Below are 15,264 nucleotides of genomic sequence, written 5' to 3'. Positions count from 1 at the left end.
ACTCTCGGATTCAGATTTTTTTTTGAAATTTAAGAAAGAACAGATTGTATTTTTATTTAATAACAATTCTTCTTCGGAGGTTTCTAGCTTAATTGTCTGGGATGTTTTTTTAAAAGCTTATATTAGAGGACAAATTATTTCATATGCAGCAAAAATGACAAAAAAAAAGCTAATGCTGCGAGGATTGGTAAATGTAATCTTAAAGTCTCTTTCACACCTACACCCCATTAAATTGGCCGTTCAGTGTCCTGGGATAGGAATGGGGGTTTGGCTTTTCACACTTGGCCACTCCTAACTGGGTCACTGAACACTTTCACACTTGCAAGGAGCCACCCCCGGGGTTAGGACTGTTCTTCCTTCTACTGGTGACGTCATGAACCATCGAGTGACGGTGGACCTGCACCAAATCCAGATCAATGTATTATGATCTTATAGTTAAACAAAATTAATCATGTCTAATTATAACATAATTAAGCTTTATGTACAGCACAGCATGAGCCTTTCAGCCCCTGTTGTTCTTGTGCCGATCTATATAAACCTTTTGTAAGGGACCATGGGAAATTGCTAGCAATAAATAGCAATAGTGGACAATTTTTAAATAGGGTGGGAAAGTTTGTAGCACTATATTGCGGACAATTTATATACCATGGTGTGATAGTACAGATTCTATCACCAATGTGTCTATGTACATATGTACAGATGGTAGTGTAGGATGACTGTGATTGGATGAGAGTGTAGCCACACCTACTGGCAGGTCTTAAAGGATTGCTCCTAGCCAGACTAGGTCATTCTGGACTGGTCGACCTACTTGTGATATGCTCCAGTCTTTTAGTTAATAAAAGCCTTGGTTTGGATCAACAAGTCTTTGGTTCTTTCGACGCGCACTGCACATGGGAAAGTTGATAGTACTATTATCTACAATTTATAAAGACCATGGGAAAAAGCAATGGCAGACCTGCCCTCCCAGAATTCCAAGCGGCAGAGCCCAGCTGCATGCATAGAGGGGTTTCTCAGCCGCACAGCATTCTGGGAAGTCAGGTCCACCATTGCTTTTTCCCCATAGTCTTTATAAATTGTGCACTATAGCGCTACCAATTTTCCCACGGTTTAAAAAAATTGTCCGCTATTGCCATCTATTGCCTCTCTCTCTCTCTCCCCTCCCCCTCTGCTGCAACTTTCCCACAGCAAAGTTTATACCTTCATTTTAATCTTTTCTTCATTCACTTTCCTGCGCTCATGCAAAAACTTGGGTCATTTCAATCCCACAATGCAATTATTCATTTCACGCTGGCATCTGCAGATGCCGGGGATTGTACTGGGCATCGAGGCCGTCAATCCCCGGCATGAGATGACGTCATCTGACACAGGCGTTGAGCTGATTTTGCTTTCACATGGACACATTAAAGGCCAATTGGTGGTTAGCTCCTGGGATCACTTGCAAATGTGAAAGGGGCTAAATAACAATACACCCTTACTCCAAAATCTGAGAAATTTTTAAAAATGTGTTGATCTTAAAACCAAGTATGACTTGCTTTCGACATATCTTATCAAAACACAACTTTTGAAAAGAAAGAGCCAATTTTATATTCACGGTGATAAGCTGGGTAGACATTTAGCAAATCAACTAAAAGGCTTAGCTGCTAAACGTCTTGTTACAGAGATTTAGAAGGAATGGTAGTGTTACCAGAGACCATGTAGAAATTAATGATACATTTAGACAATATTATTCTAATCTTTATAAATCTGATTTTCCCATTGACTGAACTCCTATGATAAATTTTCTGAAAAGTTTGACAATACCTACTTTCTATAGAAGAACAATCGCAATTAGAAAAACCCATTTTACAAGAAGAGTTAATAATGATTTTTAAATCATTACCAAGTTGGCGAAGCACCAGGCCCTGACAGCTTTCCTGTCAAATTTTTTAAAAACCTTTTTCCCATTTGCTGGTACCCTACTTATGTTCTGTATTTTCTGACTCTTAAATCTGGGAACTTACCAACCACTTTTTAATGATGCAATGATTTTCCTCATCACAAAAAAGAATAAAGATTTATGCCTCCAACAAGTTATATCGTGCAGGATATAATGCTCCAAAAATTACCTGTAGGGTATAGAGAAAGAGTAGGGCATCATCTTTTACCAAAGACTCCTATAACAGCCTAAAGTTCAATCTCATTTATCTACAAAAGAAAGGGCAGAAAGGGGAAATTTTCTTTCCAGAAGGCAGAGGGGACCTGATTAAGATAAATAAAATTGAAGTGCAGTTTTAGTGGTAATTTTTTCCCCTTGGATGGTGGTAGAGCCCAGTATCTAAACCTGCACTCAAATTGGCAAAAGCATACAAAGCTATAGTTTCTGTTCCACCATCTCCATCAGTACAAGACCACCAGAGGGCTGCATATAGAGCCCCCTGCTCTACTCACTATACACCTATGACTGGGTTGCTCAGTAATGAATGATGCACCTACAGCAACTTTGCACTCAATGTCACTGAACCAAGGAGCTGATTGTTGACTTTTTTTTTTAAATTTTTTATTTTTCACACCATAAACCACATTGACCATGATAAATACATTTTCCTTTTCAAATATATACAGTGCCATTTTCTCCCCCCCTCCCTCCTCCCATCCCACCCTCCCTACCTCCCCCCCATCCATTTAAAGTACAAAATCTAAGATACATTAAACCAGTCAAACAATGTTGTCATTCAATAAAAATAAACAAGAAATTCCACTGAGTCAATTCTTTTCATTTCCTTCTCCTTTCGTTAATTTACGTAGTGAATGTCCCCGGTAGGTTTTCTCTATTGTGTTTCATGTAAGGCTCCCTTATTTGTTCAAATATTTCAATATTATTTCTTAAACTATATGCTATTTTTTCTAATGGAATACATTTATTCATTTCTATATACCATTGTTGTATTTTCAAATTATCTTCCAATTTCCAGGTTGACATAATACATTTTTTTGCTATGGTTAGAGCTATCTTAACAAATCTTTTTTGTGCACCATCCAAATCAATTCCAAATTCTTTGTTTTTTATGTTACTTAGGAGGAAGATCTCTGGATTTTTTGGTATATTGTTTTCTGTAACTTTATTTAATATTTGGTTTAGATCTTCCCAAAATTTTTCTACTTTCTCACATGTCCAGATTGCATGAATTGTTGTTCCCATTTCTTTTTTTGCATCGAAAACATCTGTCAGATACTGTTGGGTCCCATTTATTTAACTTTTGAGGTGTAATGTATAGCCTGTGTATCCAGTTATATTGTATCATATGTAACCTCGTATTTATTGTATTTCTCATTGTTCCAGAACATAACTTCTCCCATGTTTCCTTTTTTATCTTTATATTTAAATCTTGTTCCCATTTTTGTTTAGTTTTACCATTTGTTTCCTCATTCTCCTTTTCTTGCAGTTTAATATACATATTTGTTATAAATCTTTTGATTAACATTGGATCTGTAATCACATATTCAAGGTTACTTCCCTCTGGCAAACTCAAATTGCTTCCTAATTTATCCTTCAAGTAGGATCTCAGTTGGTAATATGCCAGCGCTGTATCTCCAGTTATATCGTACTTATCTCTCATTTGTTCAAAGGATAAGAATCTACTTCCTGAAAAACAATTTTCTATTCTTTTAATCCCTTTTTTTCCCATTCTCTAAAGGAAAGGTTATCTATTGTAAAAGGGAGTAACTTATTTTGCGTCAATATTAGTTTTGGTAATTGGTAATTTGTTTTATTCCTTTCTACATGAATCTTTTTCCAAATATTGAGTAGATGATGTAATACTGGAGAACTCCTACGTTGTACCAATTTTTCATCCCATTTATATAATATGTGTTCAGGTATCTTTTCCCCTATTTTATCTAATTCTAATTTAGTCCAATCTGGCTTTTCCCTTGTTTGATAAAAATCTGATAGGTATCTTAATTGTGCGGCTCTATAATAATTTTTAAAGTTTGGCAGTTGTAAGCCTCCTTGTTTATACCATTCTGTTAATTTATCTAGTGCTATCCTCGGTTTCCCCCCTTTCCATAAAAATTTCCTTATTATTTTCTTTAACTCCTTGAAGAATTTCTATATAACATATAACAATTACAGCACGGAAACAGGCCATTAGGCCCTTCTAGTCCGCACCGAACCAAACACCCCTTTCTAGTCCCGCCTCCCTGCACAATGCCCATAACCCTCCATCTTCTTCTCATCCATATACCTGTCCAACCTTTTCTTAAATAATACAATTGACTCCGCCGCCACTATTTCTCCCGGAAGATCATTCCACACGGCTACCACTCTCTGAGTAAAGAAGTTCCCCCTCATGTTACCTCTAAACCTCTGCCCCTTAATTCTTAACTCATGTCCTCTTGTTTTAATCTTTCCTCCTCTTAACGGAAATAGTCTATCCACATCCATTCTGTCTATCCCTTTCATAATCTTAAATACTTCTATCAAATCCCCTCTCAACCTTCTACGCTCCAAAGAATAAAGACCCAATCTGTCCAATCTCTCCCCATACTCCAGATGCTTAAACCCAGGCAACATTCTGGTAAACCTTCTCTGCACTCTCTCCACTCTGTTTATATCCTTCCTATAATTAGGTGACCAGAACTGCACACAGAACTCCAAATTAGGCCGCACCAACGTCTTATACAATCTCAACATCACCTCCCAACTCCTATATTCCATGCTATGATTGATAAAGGCCAGCATACTAAAAGCCTTCTTCACCACCACCACCCTATTTACGTGAGTTTCTACCTTTCTCTGTCAAGTGTATTGGCAATGCCTGAAATAGGTATAATATCCTTGGGAAAATGTTCATTTTAATACAGTTTATCCTTCCTATTAGTGTTAATGGTAAATCTTTCCAATGCTCTAAATCATCCTGTAATTTTTTCATTAGTGGATAATAATTGAGTTTATATAGATGGCCGAGATTTTTATTTATTTGTATACCTAGGTATCTTATTGCTTGCATTTGCCATCTGAATGGTGATTCCTTCTTAAATTTTGAGAAATCCGCATTATTCATTGGCATTGCTTCACTTTTATTTACGTTTATCTTGTAACCCGACACTTCTCCATATTCCTTCAATTTCTTATATAATTCTTTTATTGATAGTTCTGGTTCTGTTAAGTATACTATAACATCATCCACAAATAAACTGATTTTATATTCCTTGTCTTTTATTTTTATCCCTTTTATATTATTTTCTGTTCTTATCAATTCTGCTAGCGGTTCTATAGCTAACGCGAACAATAAGGGTGATAGTGGGCATCCCTGCCATGTTGACCTGCTTAAGTTAAATTGCTTTGATATATATCCATTTACTGTCACTTTCGCCAATGGCCCCTTATATAATGCTTTAATCCAATTAATATACTTCTCTGGTAAACTGAATTTTTGCAATACTTTGAATAAATAATTCCATTCTACTCTGTCAAAGGCCTTCTCTGCGTCTAAAGCAACTGCTACTGTTGACACTTTACTCCCTTCTACTGCATGAATTAAGTTAATAAATTTACAAATATTGTCTGTTGTGAGTCTTTTTTTTAATAAATCCAGTTTGGTCTAGATTTACCATTTTAGGTACATACTCTGCTAATCTGTTTGCTAATAGTTTAGCTATTATCTTATAATCTGTGTTAAGTAATGATATTGGTCTATATGACGCTGGTGCGAGTGGATCTTTCCCTTGCTTTAGTATTACTGTAATTATTGCTGTTTTACATGAATCTGGTAAGCTTTGTGTTTTATCAATCTGGTTGATTACTTCCAGGAGGGGAGGAATTAATAAATCTTTAAATGTTTTATAGAATTCTATTGGGAATCCATCCTCTCCTGGTGTTTTATTATTTGGTAATTTTTTTATTATCTCTTGTATTTCTACTATTTCAAATGGTTCTGTTAATTTATTTTGTTCCTCTATTTGTAATTTTGGTAGTTCAATTTTAGTTAAAAATTCATCTATTTTCCCTTCGTTTTCAGTTTGGTATAATTGTTCATAGAATTCTCTAAAGTTTTCCTTGATCTCCGTTGGATTATATGTGATTTGTTTGTCTTTTTTCCTTGATGCCAATACCATTTTCTTAGCTTGTTCTGTCTTAAGCTGCCATGCTAGAATTTTGTGCGTTTTTTCCCCTAATTCATAATATTTCTGTTTTGTCTTCATTATGTTCTTCTCCACCTTATATGTTTGTAGTGTTTCATATTTTATTTTTTTTTTATCTGCCAATTCTCTTCTTTTAGTTGTATCTTCCTTCATTGCTAATTCTTTTTCTATATTTACTATTTCCCTTTCCAACTGCTCTGTTTCCTGATTATAGTCCTTCTTCATCTTGGTTACATAACTTATTATTTGCCCTCTAATGATAGTATAAACTGATTCCGTATTTATTTCAAAATACATTTTAATTTGTCTTTCAATTAATTCTCTAAAATCCTGCCTTTTAAGTAGCATGGAGTTTAATCTCCATCTATACATTCTTGGAGGGATGTCCTCTAACTCTATTGTCAATATCAAGGGTGAATGGTCCGATAATATTCTAGCTTTATATTCTGTTTTTCTTACTCTATCTTGCATATGAGCTGATAACAAAAATAGGTCTATTCTTGAGTATGTTTTATGTCTACCCGAGTAATATGAATATTCCTTTTCATTTGGGTGTTGTTTCCTCCATATATCCAAAAGTTGCATTTCTTCCATCGATTTAATTATAAATTTGGTTACTTTGTTCTTTCTGTTAATTTTTTTCCAAGTTTTGTCCATATTTGAATCCAAATTCAGGTTGAAATCCCCTCCTATTAATATGTTCCCTTGCGTATCTGCTATCTTCAAAAAAATATCTTGCATAAACTTTTGATCTTCTTCGTTAGGTGAATATACATTGAGTTATTCCAAAACTCCGAATATATCTGACATTTTATCATTACATTTCTCCCTGCTGGATCTATTATTTCCTCTTCTATTTTAATTGGCACATTTTTACTAATTAATATTGCTCCTCCTCTTGCTTTTGAATTATACGACGCTGCTGTTACATGTCCTACCCAATCTCTCTTTAATTTCTTGTGCTCCAATTCAGTTAAATGTGTTTCTCGCACAAATGCTATATCAATTTTTTCTTTTTTCAGTAAATTTAGCAGTTTCTTCCTTTTAATTTGGTTATGTATTCCATTAATATTTAAAGTCATATAGTTCAGCCTAGCCATTTCATACTTTGTTTATCTTCCCTTTCCGTTTCTCCATCATCACCTTTCCTTCTTATCCATTTCTGCTTTCTTGTTTTGAACACTTTATAAGACAACATTTCTAAAAGATCAAAAATTTTCCTTATTCTCCTATTTAAAACTTCTTTAACCCCATTCTCCCCTCCCCCTCCTGAGTTGCCCTTTATCCCTTGTCGGGCAACCACATCTCCCCTCTCCATTTGGATTTGCGAATTCACTCGCAAACGTCAACTGATTTTGTAGTGACCGTAACTCCTCCCCACCCAGCCCCCCCAGAAAAGATTTCAATTTTCATATGTAACAAAGGTCAGTCTTTTAATTCCCTCCTTATTCCCTCTATTCCCTTTCCCTCCCTTATTAATTCTTGTCTATACTCTATATATTTTCCTCTAAATACGGATACATTCATGTATACACACTATATATATATATTATATATATATTATATATATATTATATATATATTATATATATATTATATATATTATATATATATATTATATATATATTATATAAATATATATATTATATATATATACTATATATATTTATTATATATATATACTATATATATTTATTATATATATATATATATTATATATATATATATACACACACACATATACCCCTTTACACACATACATATAGTTCGTGGTCATTTTTACTCATTACATGTCTTCATCTCTCTGCTTGTTTTGTAGTTGTTCTGCAAATTTCCCTGCTTCCTCTGGATCCGAGAATAGTCTGTTTTGTTGCCCTGGAATAACTATTTTAAGTACCGCTGGGTACTTTAACATAAATTTATATCCTTTTTTCCATAAGATCGTTTTTGCTTCCTCTTCTTCAGGAGTTCAAAACTTATGTCTGGATAGAAAAAAAATTTTTGACCTTTATATTCCAGTGGCTTTTTGTCTTCTCTTACTTTCTTCATTGCTTTCTCCAATATATTTTCTCTTGTTGTATATCTTAAGAATTTTACTAAAATGGATCTTGGTTTTTGCTGCGGTTGTCGTTTCGGGGCTAAAGTTCTATGTGCCCTCTCTATTTCCATTTCTTCCTGTAATTCTGGTCTTCCTAGGACCCTGGGGATCCAATCTTGTATAAATTCTCTCATATTCTTGCCTTCTTCATCTTCCTTAAGGCCCACTATCTTTATATTATTTCTTCTATTATAGTTTTCTATAATATCTATCTTCTGAGCTAACAGCTCATATGCCTCTAACTTTTTTATTAGATTCTTCTAATTTCTCTTTTAATTCCTCTACTTCCATTTCTACAATTGTTTCTCGTTCTTCCATATTTTCCACTCTTTTTCCTATCTCTGACATGGCCATTTCTATTTTATTCATTTTTTCTTCTGCATTCTTAATTCTTTTTATCTCATTAAATTCTTGTAATTGCCATTCTTTCACTGATTCCATATATTCTTTAAAAAAAGATACATCCATTGTCTTGCCTTTCTCTTCTTCTTCCATTTCTTTCTGTTCTTCTTCTTCTTCTTCTTCTTCCTCTGGGTTGACCATCTGTTGTTTCCTTGTTTTCTTTTTACCCTCTTTTTTCTTGTTGTCGCTATTGTCTGTGTTCTGCACCTGCTGCTGTGCTGCAGGTGTCTCTCTCAGCTGTGGAGATTGACTCTGCAGCTGTTCCCCCCTCCCGTCAGTGTGTTTTTTTTCATGCGTATCGCGCATGCGCGGTTGCGCACTTTTACTCGACTCTGTGAGCCATTTTTGTAGATCCGAGCCCGGGACTTCCACTGACCTGAGGGAGCGGGCTTCTCTCTCCGCGGCGGGCCTCTTCGGACAGGTAAGGCCTTCACCTTCTTCTTCCGACATTCTTTCTTCCTCTTTTCTTCCCATTGTTTTCGACTTTTCTCTCTTCGCTGCCATTTTCTTCTCACCTTTATTTTTACTTTATTATCCACTACTCCATCACGTGACTCCTCCCAGCTGATTGTTGACTTCAGGGAAGGAAAACCAGATGTGTACAATCGGTTGATCATTGAGGGATCAGAGATGGAGAAGGTGAGCAAAGTTCTTGGAGTCACTACTTTCTGAGGATCTTTCCTGGACCCAACACACTAATGTCATCATGAAGAAAGCACATCAGCACCTCGACTTCCTCAGGAGTTTGCAGCAGTTTATAGGACATTGAAAACCATGGCAAATTTCAACAGATGTGTGGTAGAAAGAATGCTGATTGGCTGCATCACAGTTTGATGCCCCTGAGCATAAAGCCCTGTAAAATGTAGTGGACATAGTCCCGTACGTCAGGCAAAACCTTCTCCACAATCGAGAAAATCTACGTAGAACTCTGCTACTGGAGAGCAGCCACAGTCAAGGATCCACACCACCAAGCACATTCTCTGTTCTCGCTGTTGCCATCGGGTATGAGGTATAGATGCCACAAGACTTAGACCACCAGGTTCAGGAACAGCAGTTATCCCTCCACTAGAGAGTCCTCAACAACAAAACCAATCAGAGGCTCATTTAAGGAAGTTTACTTTAGCACTCTATTGTTTATAGGTCTACATCTTGCACTACCAAGAGTGGTAATTCTACCTTGCCTGAAGGAAGAATCGCGAGGTTATTTTTTTTTAATTATATTTTATTTTTCACACTATAAACCACATTGATCAAGATACATACATTTTCCTTTTCAAATATATACAGTGTCGTTTTCTTCCCCCCCCTTCCTCTTCCCCTCCCACCCCCCCTACCTCCCATCCCATTCATTTAAAGTTCAGAATCTAAGATACATTAAACCCGTCAAACAATGTTGTCACTCAATAAAAATAAACAAGAAATTCCACTGAGTCAGTTCTTTTCATTCTCTTCTCCTTCTGTCATTTTAGGTGGTAGATGTCCCCGGTAGGTTTTCTCTATTATGTTTCATGTATGGCTCCCATATTTGTTCAAATATTGTCATATTATTTCTTAAATTATATGTTTTTTTTTCTAATGGAATACATTTATTCATTTCTATATACCATTGTTGTATTCTCAAGTTATCTTTTAATTTCCAGGCTGACATAATACATTTTTTTGCTACAGCTAGGGCTATCCTAACAAATCTTTTTTGTGCACCATCCAAATCAAGTCCAAATTCTTTGTTTTTTATGTTACTTAGGAGGAAGATCTCTGGATTTTTTGGTATATTGCTTTTTGTGATTTTATTTAATATCTGGTTTAGATCTTCCCAAAATTTTTTCACTTTCTCACATGTCCAGATTGCATGAATTGTTGTTCCCATTTCCTTTTTACAGCGAAAACATCTGTCAGATTCTGTTGGGTCCCATTTATTTAACTTTTGAGGTGCGAGGTTATATATGATGCTATGCATGTACTCTGACAATAAATCGGAAATCCGAATCTGAAATTAGAAAATAGGAGCAGTATAGATGAGTCAGAGAGGGTGTGAAAATTTAAATTCCTGGGAGTCATTATCTTGGAAGACCTTATTTGGACACATCACACATTATTGTAGTGAAGAAGGCAGCACGTGGACACCTCTACTGCCTCAGATGTTTGTCATCAAAAACCTTGGCAAACTTGCACAGATGTGTAGTGGAAAGTGTGCTGACCAGCTAGCTGCATCTCTGCATTATGGGGTCACCAATACTTTCGCGTGTAAAGTCCTGCAAAAGGTAGTGGATACAGGCCAGCATACAGGAAAAATTCTCCCCAATATCGACATCAACAAGCAACGCTACCGGAGAACAGCAACAATCATCAAGGATCCACACCACGCAAAACACTCATGGCTGCCATCAGAAATGAGGTATAGGTGCCATAAGACGAGTACCACCTGGCTAAGGAACAGTTGCTACCCCTTATCTATCAGACTCCTAAACTGACTCAGACTCATTCAAGGACTCTGCACATTAAAAATAAATATCAATAATAAATAATGTATTTTAATTAAATTCAATTTAGACATATAGCACAGTAACAGACCATTTCAGCCCATGAGCCCGTGCCTCCTAACAACATCCAATGAACTTACATCTCTGGTACATTTTTTTTGAATGGTGGGAGGAAACTTGAGAACCCAGAGAAAACCCACATAGACATGAGAGAGTTCAAACTCCTTGCAGACAGTGCAAAATTTGAACCCTGTTCCCGCCACCGTCACAGCGTTGTGCTAATCGTGCCACATTTACACAACTTGTTTACATATCTTTGTTTACATTTATCTTGTATACACCTCTTTCTTCTTGAGTACAATTTAATGTTACCAATTTATAGAAATTCTGCCTGACCCACAGGAAAATGAATCTAAGGGTTGTATTCAAGATTCTTTTATTGTCATATTATAACACAGAAAATAAATTAGACAATTTTGTTTTAGTCTGCCATAACACAAAGAGTCACCAGCACCCCTCACAGCAAAAGAGTGTCCCTTCAGGTTTACTGAGGGTCCATAGATTCACCTCCAGTGCTTCTGCAGCCTCTTCAGCTGCTTAGACTCCTGTTCAATCTACATGTCAACCAGAGCTCTAGATCTAACCCTCTGATACGATCAGGAAGCCTTCAGCACCCAAGGCCTTTTGGGAACCCTTCTTGTCCTTGGCACCCTCTCAAATCCCAGTTCTGATACCTGGATGCTGTGAGCCAGTCTACAGCAGCCCTCATCTTATGCGAGTCCTTCAACCGCAAATCACCAACTGTACAAGTCCTTCACCCGCCAAGCTGCCGTGGTCACCGTCCTGTTGGGTCGTATCCTATGTGATACTATAGCAATGTGTTCCAACAATAAATTTGAACTTTGAAATCCTGTGTAAGAGTTAAAAAGTAAATACGTTGTGATCGTAAATGAGAAGAAAGTATTGTCCGTGAATGACCATGAGGTTCCTCATATCACGATTGGCAGTGCTCTTCAAAGGTAGACCGGGGGAAAGTTGCGATTTCAATCATCTCCAACTTTTTTTTTCCTGCTGGGGTTAACCACATGTAGGATTGCATTCAGCAGACCACCTTAAGCACACTGTCAAAAGTACAATTTCAAGTTGAAAGAAGCCCAATACAACAAAGGGTCCTGGTCATGGCCATCTTTAAAGCCACTGGTAATATTGTTCCTGAGCAGCAGAAACACCTTGCATGTTGCTTCTCACTGTGTTTATGCTCGTTAGATCAGTTGCTCAGAATGAGTTTTGATCCTTCCAAATATCAGCACTTCCAAGCCAACGACCTATATTATAGATTAACATTATACATGGAAGCAGTGGGCAAGGACGTGGTTAACAATTACATCAAGCCTCCAGACTCTGCAGTTTCTTGTATGTTGGGCCAGTCATCATTTTAACTCCAAACATTTCTCAACAAGGTGTCAAACCTTTCCAAAGAATACAAGCAAAAACTCACGAGAGAACCCCACTGTACTTACACAGTCCTGAAATATCCAACATATTGGAGATACCCCGGTCACAGAGATCCAAGTCTGGCTGATTCTTTTCCTTGCATTCTTCTACTATTTTCTTCAGAGACTTCGACATTTTCTACAGTGAAATCAAATGAGCGTTACAGAACAGTACAACATTTTACGCTATGTGAATGAGGAAAGTAGGGCTCAAAAGTTGCAATGGACAACTTAAATGCATCATGCCTCTAACTAGATTTTTAAACGATGCAATAAAAACCATTTTGTGTTAACCTTATTCTGCCGTCTGCAATACACAATTCTATATTACAAACAAAATAAAACTTCTGTTAGCTGTAACTTGCATTTGTTCAGAAACTCCAGGAAACCCCGGCGGATGCGAGAACCCAGATCACACCCAACCGGAAGTTATGAAGAATTCCTCCTTGACCGGTTTTGCTTTAAAAGGACATTGCCTCCTGCAGCCGGGGAGCAGCCACCCGTTGCCGCAAGGAGAGCCGGGCACATCTGTCAATCATCCGTGCCCTGGGTGTGAGGCCAGCCAACCAAAGGCAGGGAAATGAGCAGTCGGGTTCGGCATCCAATCACGAGAAAGGATTGCAACTAACCGCGGGCTGGAAGGGAAAGTGCATTTTCATTGTCCAATCAGCGAGGAGCAGCAACCCGTTGCCGCAAGGAGAGCCGCGCACATCTGTCAATCATCCGTGCCCTGGGTGTGAGGCCAGCCGACCAAAGGCAGGGAAATGAGCAGTCGGGCTCGGCATCCAATCACGAGAAAGGATTGCAACCAATCGCGGGCTGGAAGGGAAAGTGTATTATTATTAACCAATCAGTGGCGACAGTTCCAGCCAATCGGGTGGGTGCAGCGCTGAATATTTTCGATATGTATGTCAGCATTGGTTGGCAATGATTAACGTTTTGATGGGTGTTTTTGGTCTAGGGGTAAGTTAAGAGGTGATCCCTGTATCAACTAGTGTCTGAACAATGCGTTTTAGGTTCGACTCCTATCAAATCTGTTAAATAGGTTGGAACTTGTTTCATCCATAGACTGACTTCTTTAAGAAGCAGGTATTTAATGAACAACCTCAGGCCATTGATGACGTTCTGAGTTTAAAATGTGTGGAGAACTTTTTGTTCTCACTTTTTAAAAATATTTTATTTCATTAATTTATATAAGATCAAATAATTGAGAACAATATTCTGAATTACATAATAGAATTGCAGTTGAAACTATATATTGGAAAAAAAGCTAAAACTAAAAACACACTAAAGCGAAAACCCCTCTCCCTCAAAAAACTATTATAATCCCAGAAGTAAAATACAAACCTCTCTCAAGTTAGTGAGACAGCATGTTGCAACCAACTTAACAAATTTCAATTCAGAATCTGACCATGACAATTCAGGGGTGACACTTTCAAAGTTACCTAACAAGAATAATTCAGGATTAAAAGGAAAATCCACCCCATTGCCCCGTTGTAAAAGTTTGTGAATATAAACCCTAAAAGGATTAACCATGTAGAATAAAAAAAAGTTCTGTTAGGAATTAAAGTACCTTTAAAGAAATTGCTCGAGACAAAAATTGAGAACAAAGAACATTTATTACTACAACAATGCAAAGTTGGGTGCTTCCCCTTACCCTGGGAATACACACACACACTGGGGCTCACCCAACTTTTATACAGTTGATTTCAGTGTAGGAATACCCTCCCCCTTACATTCTTCTGCCTCCTGCTGGAGAGGTTTGGCATTAGGCAATCCTGCCTGCCTACGTGCAATTTCAGTATACTTGGAGAACCAGGGGGGGTTATCCTGTCGGTGTCCCTTCATGTCATTGTCCTTATTCACACCTTCCTGATTCTCGGGGCTACAGTCTCTTGATATGCAGAGTTGACTCATTCTATCTAGGGTTGGCTAATTTCATATGTATAAATCTGTGTATGGTTAGCTAATTAGAAATGTATGACTTGGTACTTCTGTCCAGGGCTAGGAGACCCTTATCTGATCCAGACTACCTCAACTTCCTACATTCTATTGTACCTTACCATTCCTTATCTTAGTCCTATGGTCTTGTCACAAAGGATAGAAGATTCTTATGTTAATCGTGCTGACTCTGCTTTCCTGCATCCTAAGCCCCAAACTTATCCTGTTTGAACTGGTTTCAGCCATTTTACTGATGAACTTTAGTTTCTTCCATGTTCATAATTTTAGGTCAATTTTCCCATCTCTCACAATCCTCACTTTTCTTTTAGATCAGTAATACTGATCTTTCACCATGATCAGTGTTACTGATCTTTGGTTACTAGTGTCAGTGTGACTGATCCCCCCCCCCCCTCCTCACTTTTCTTTTAGATCAGTAACACTGATCTTTCAAGTGTAAGGTGTAGTTTTACCCAGCTGGTCAATAACCGAATTGTAATGTCTGTGTAAAGTCTTTAGGTAGGGGAGCACCATGAAGGTCAGGGGAGTGAGTCCAGCTGCTTATTAGGGTTGCGAGTATCAGGCTCCAGTTCTCAGTAAAGAGTCTAGTCCATCCCACATCAGTCCGAAATTGCCACGTCTGAACATGGGCATGGGCAGATTCACGTTGAAACATTGAAGCAGTGTCTTTGAACCACCCGACTTTTGTAAGCGTTGTCCTGACGAAGTC

General features: G+C 37.4%; 1 protein-coding gene across 2 annotated transcripts in view; it reads right to left on the bottom strand.

The window, feature by feature from the left end:
* The window catches only part of rsu1 (Ras suppressor protein 1), a 188,704-nt gene extending 175,594 nt beyond the window's left edge, over window positions 1–13,110 (bottom strand). Inside the window, exons 1-2 of one of the 2 annotated variants that reach the window (XM_069914262.1) lie at window positions 12,891–13,110; window positions 12,624–12,735 (exon numbers count right to left, since the gene is read on the bottom strand). In XM_069914262.1, coding sequence (XP_069770363.1) covers window positions 12,624–12,732 — 109 coding nt within the window. In that variant the 5' untranslated portion in view covers window positions 12,733–12,735; window positions 12,891–13,110. The remainder of the gene's footprint in view (window positions 1–12,623; window positions 12,736–12,890) is intronic. The other variant, XM_069914263.1, reaches the window with a different exon arrangement.
* Between the last annotated feature and the right edge of the window lie 2,154 nt (window positions 13,111–15,264).

Source organism: Narcine bancroftii, chromosome 1, assembly GCF_036971445.1.
Source record: "Narcine bancroftii isolate sNarBan1 chromosome 1, sNarBan1.hap1, whole genome shotgun sequence".
Taxonomy (NCBI): Eukaryota; Metazoa; Chordata; class Chondrichthyes; order Torpediniformes; family Narcinidae; genus Narcine; species Narcine bancroftii.
The sequence above is the reverse complement of the archived record's forward strand: the minus strand, read 5'-3'. Positions and strand labels throughout refer to the sequence as shown.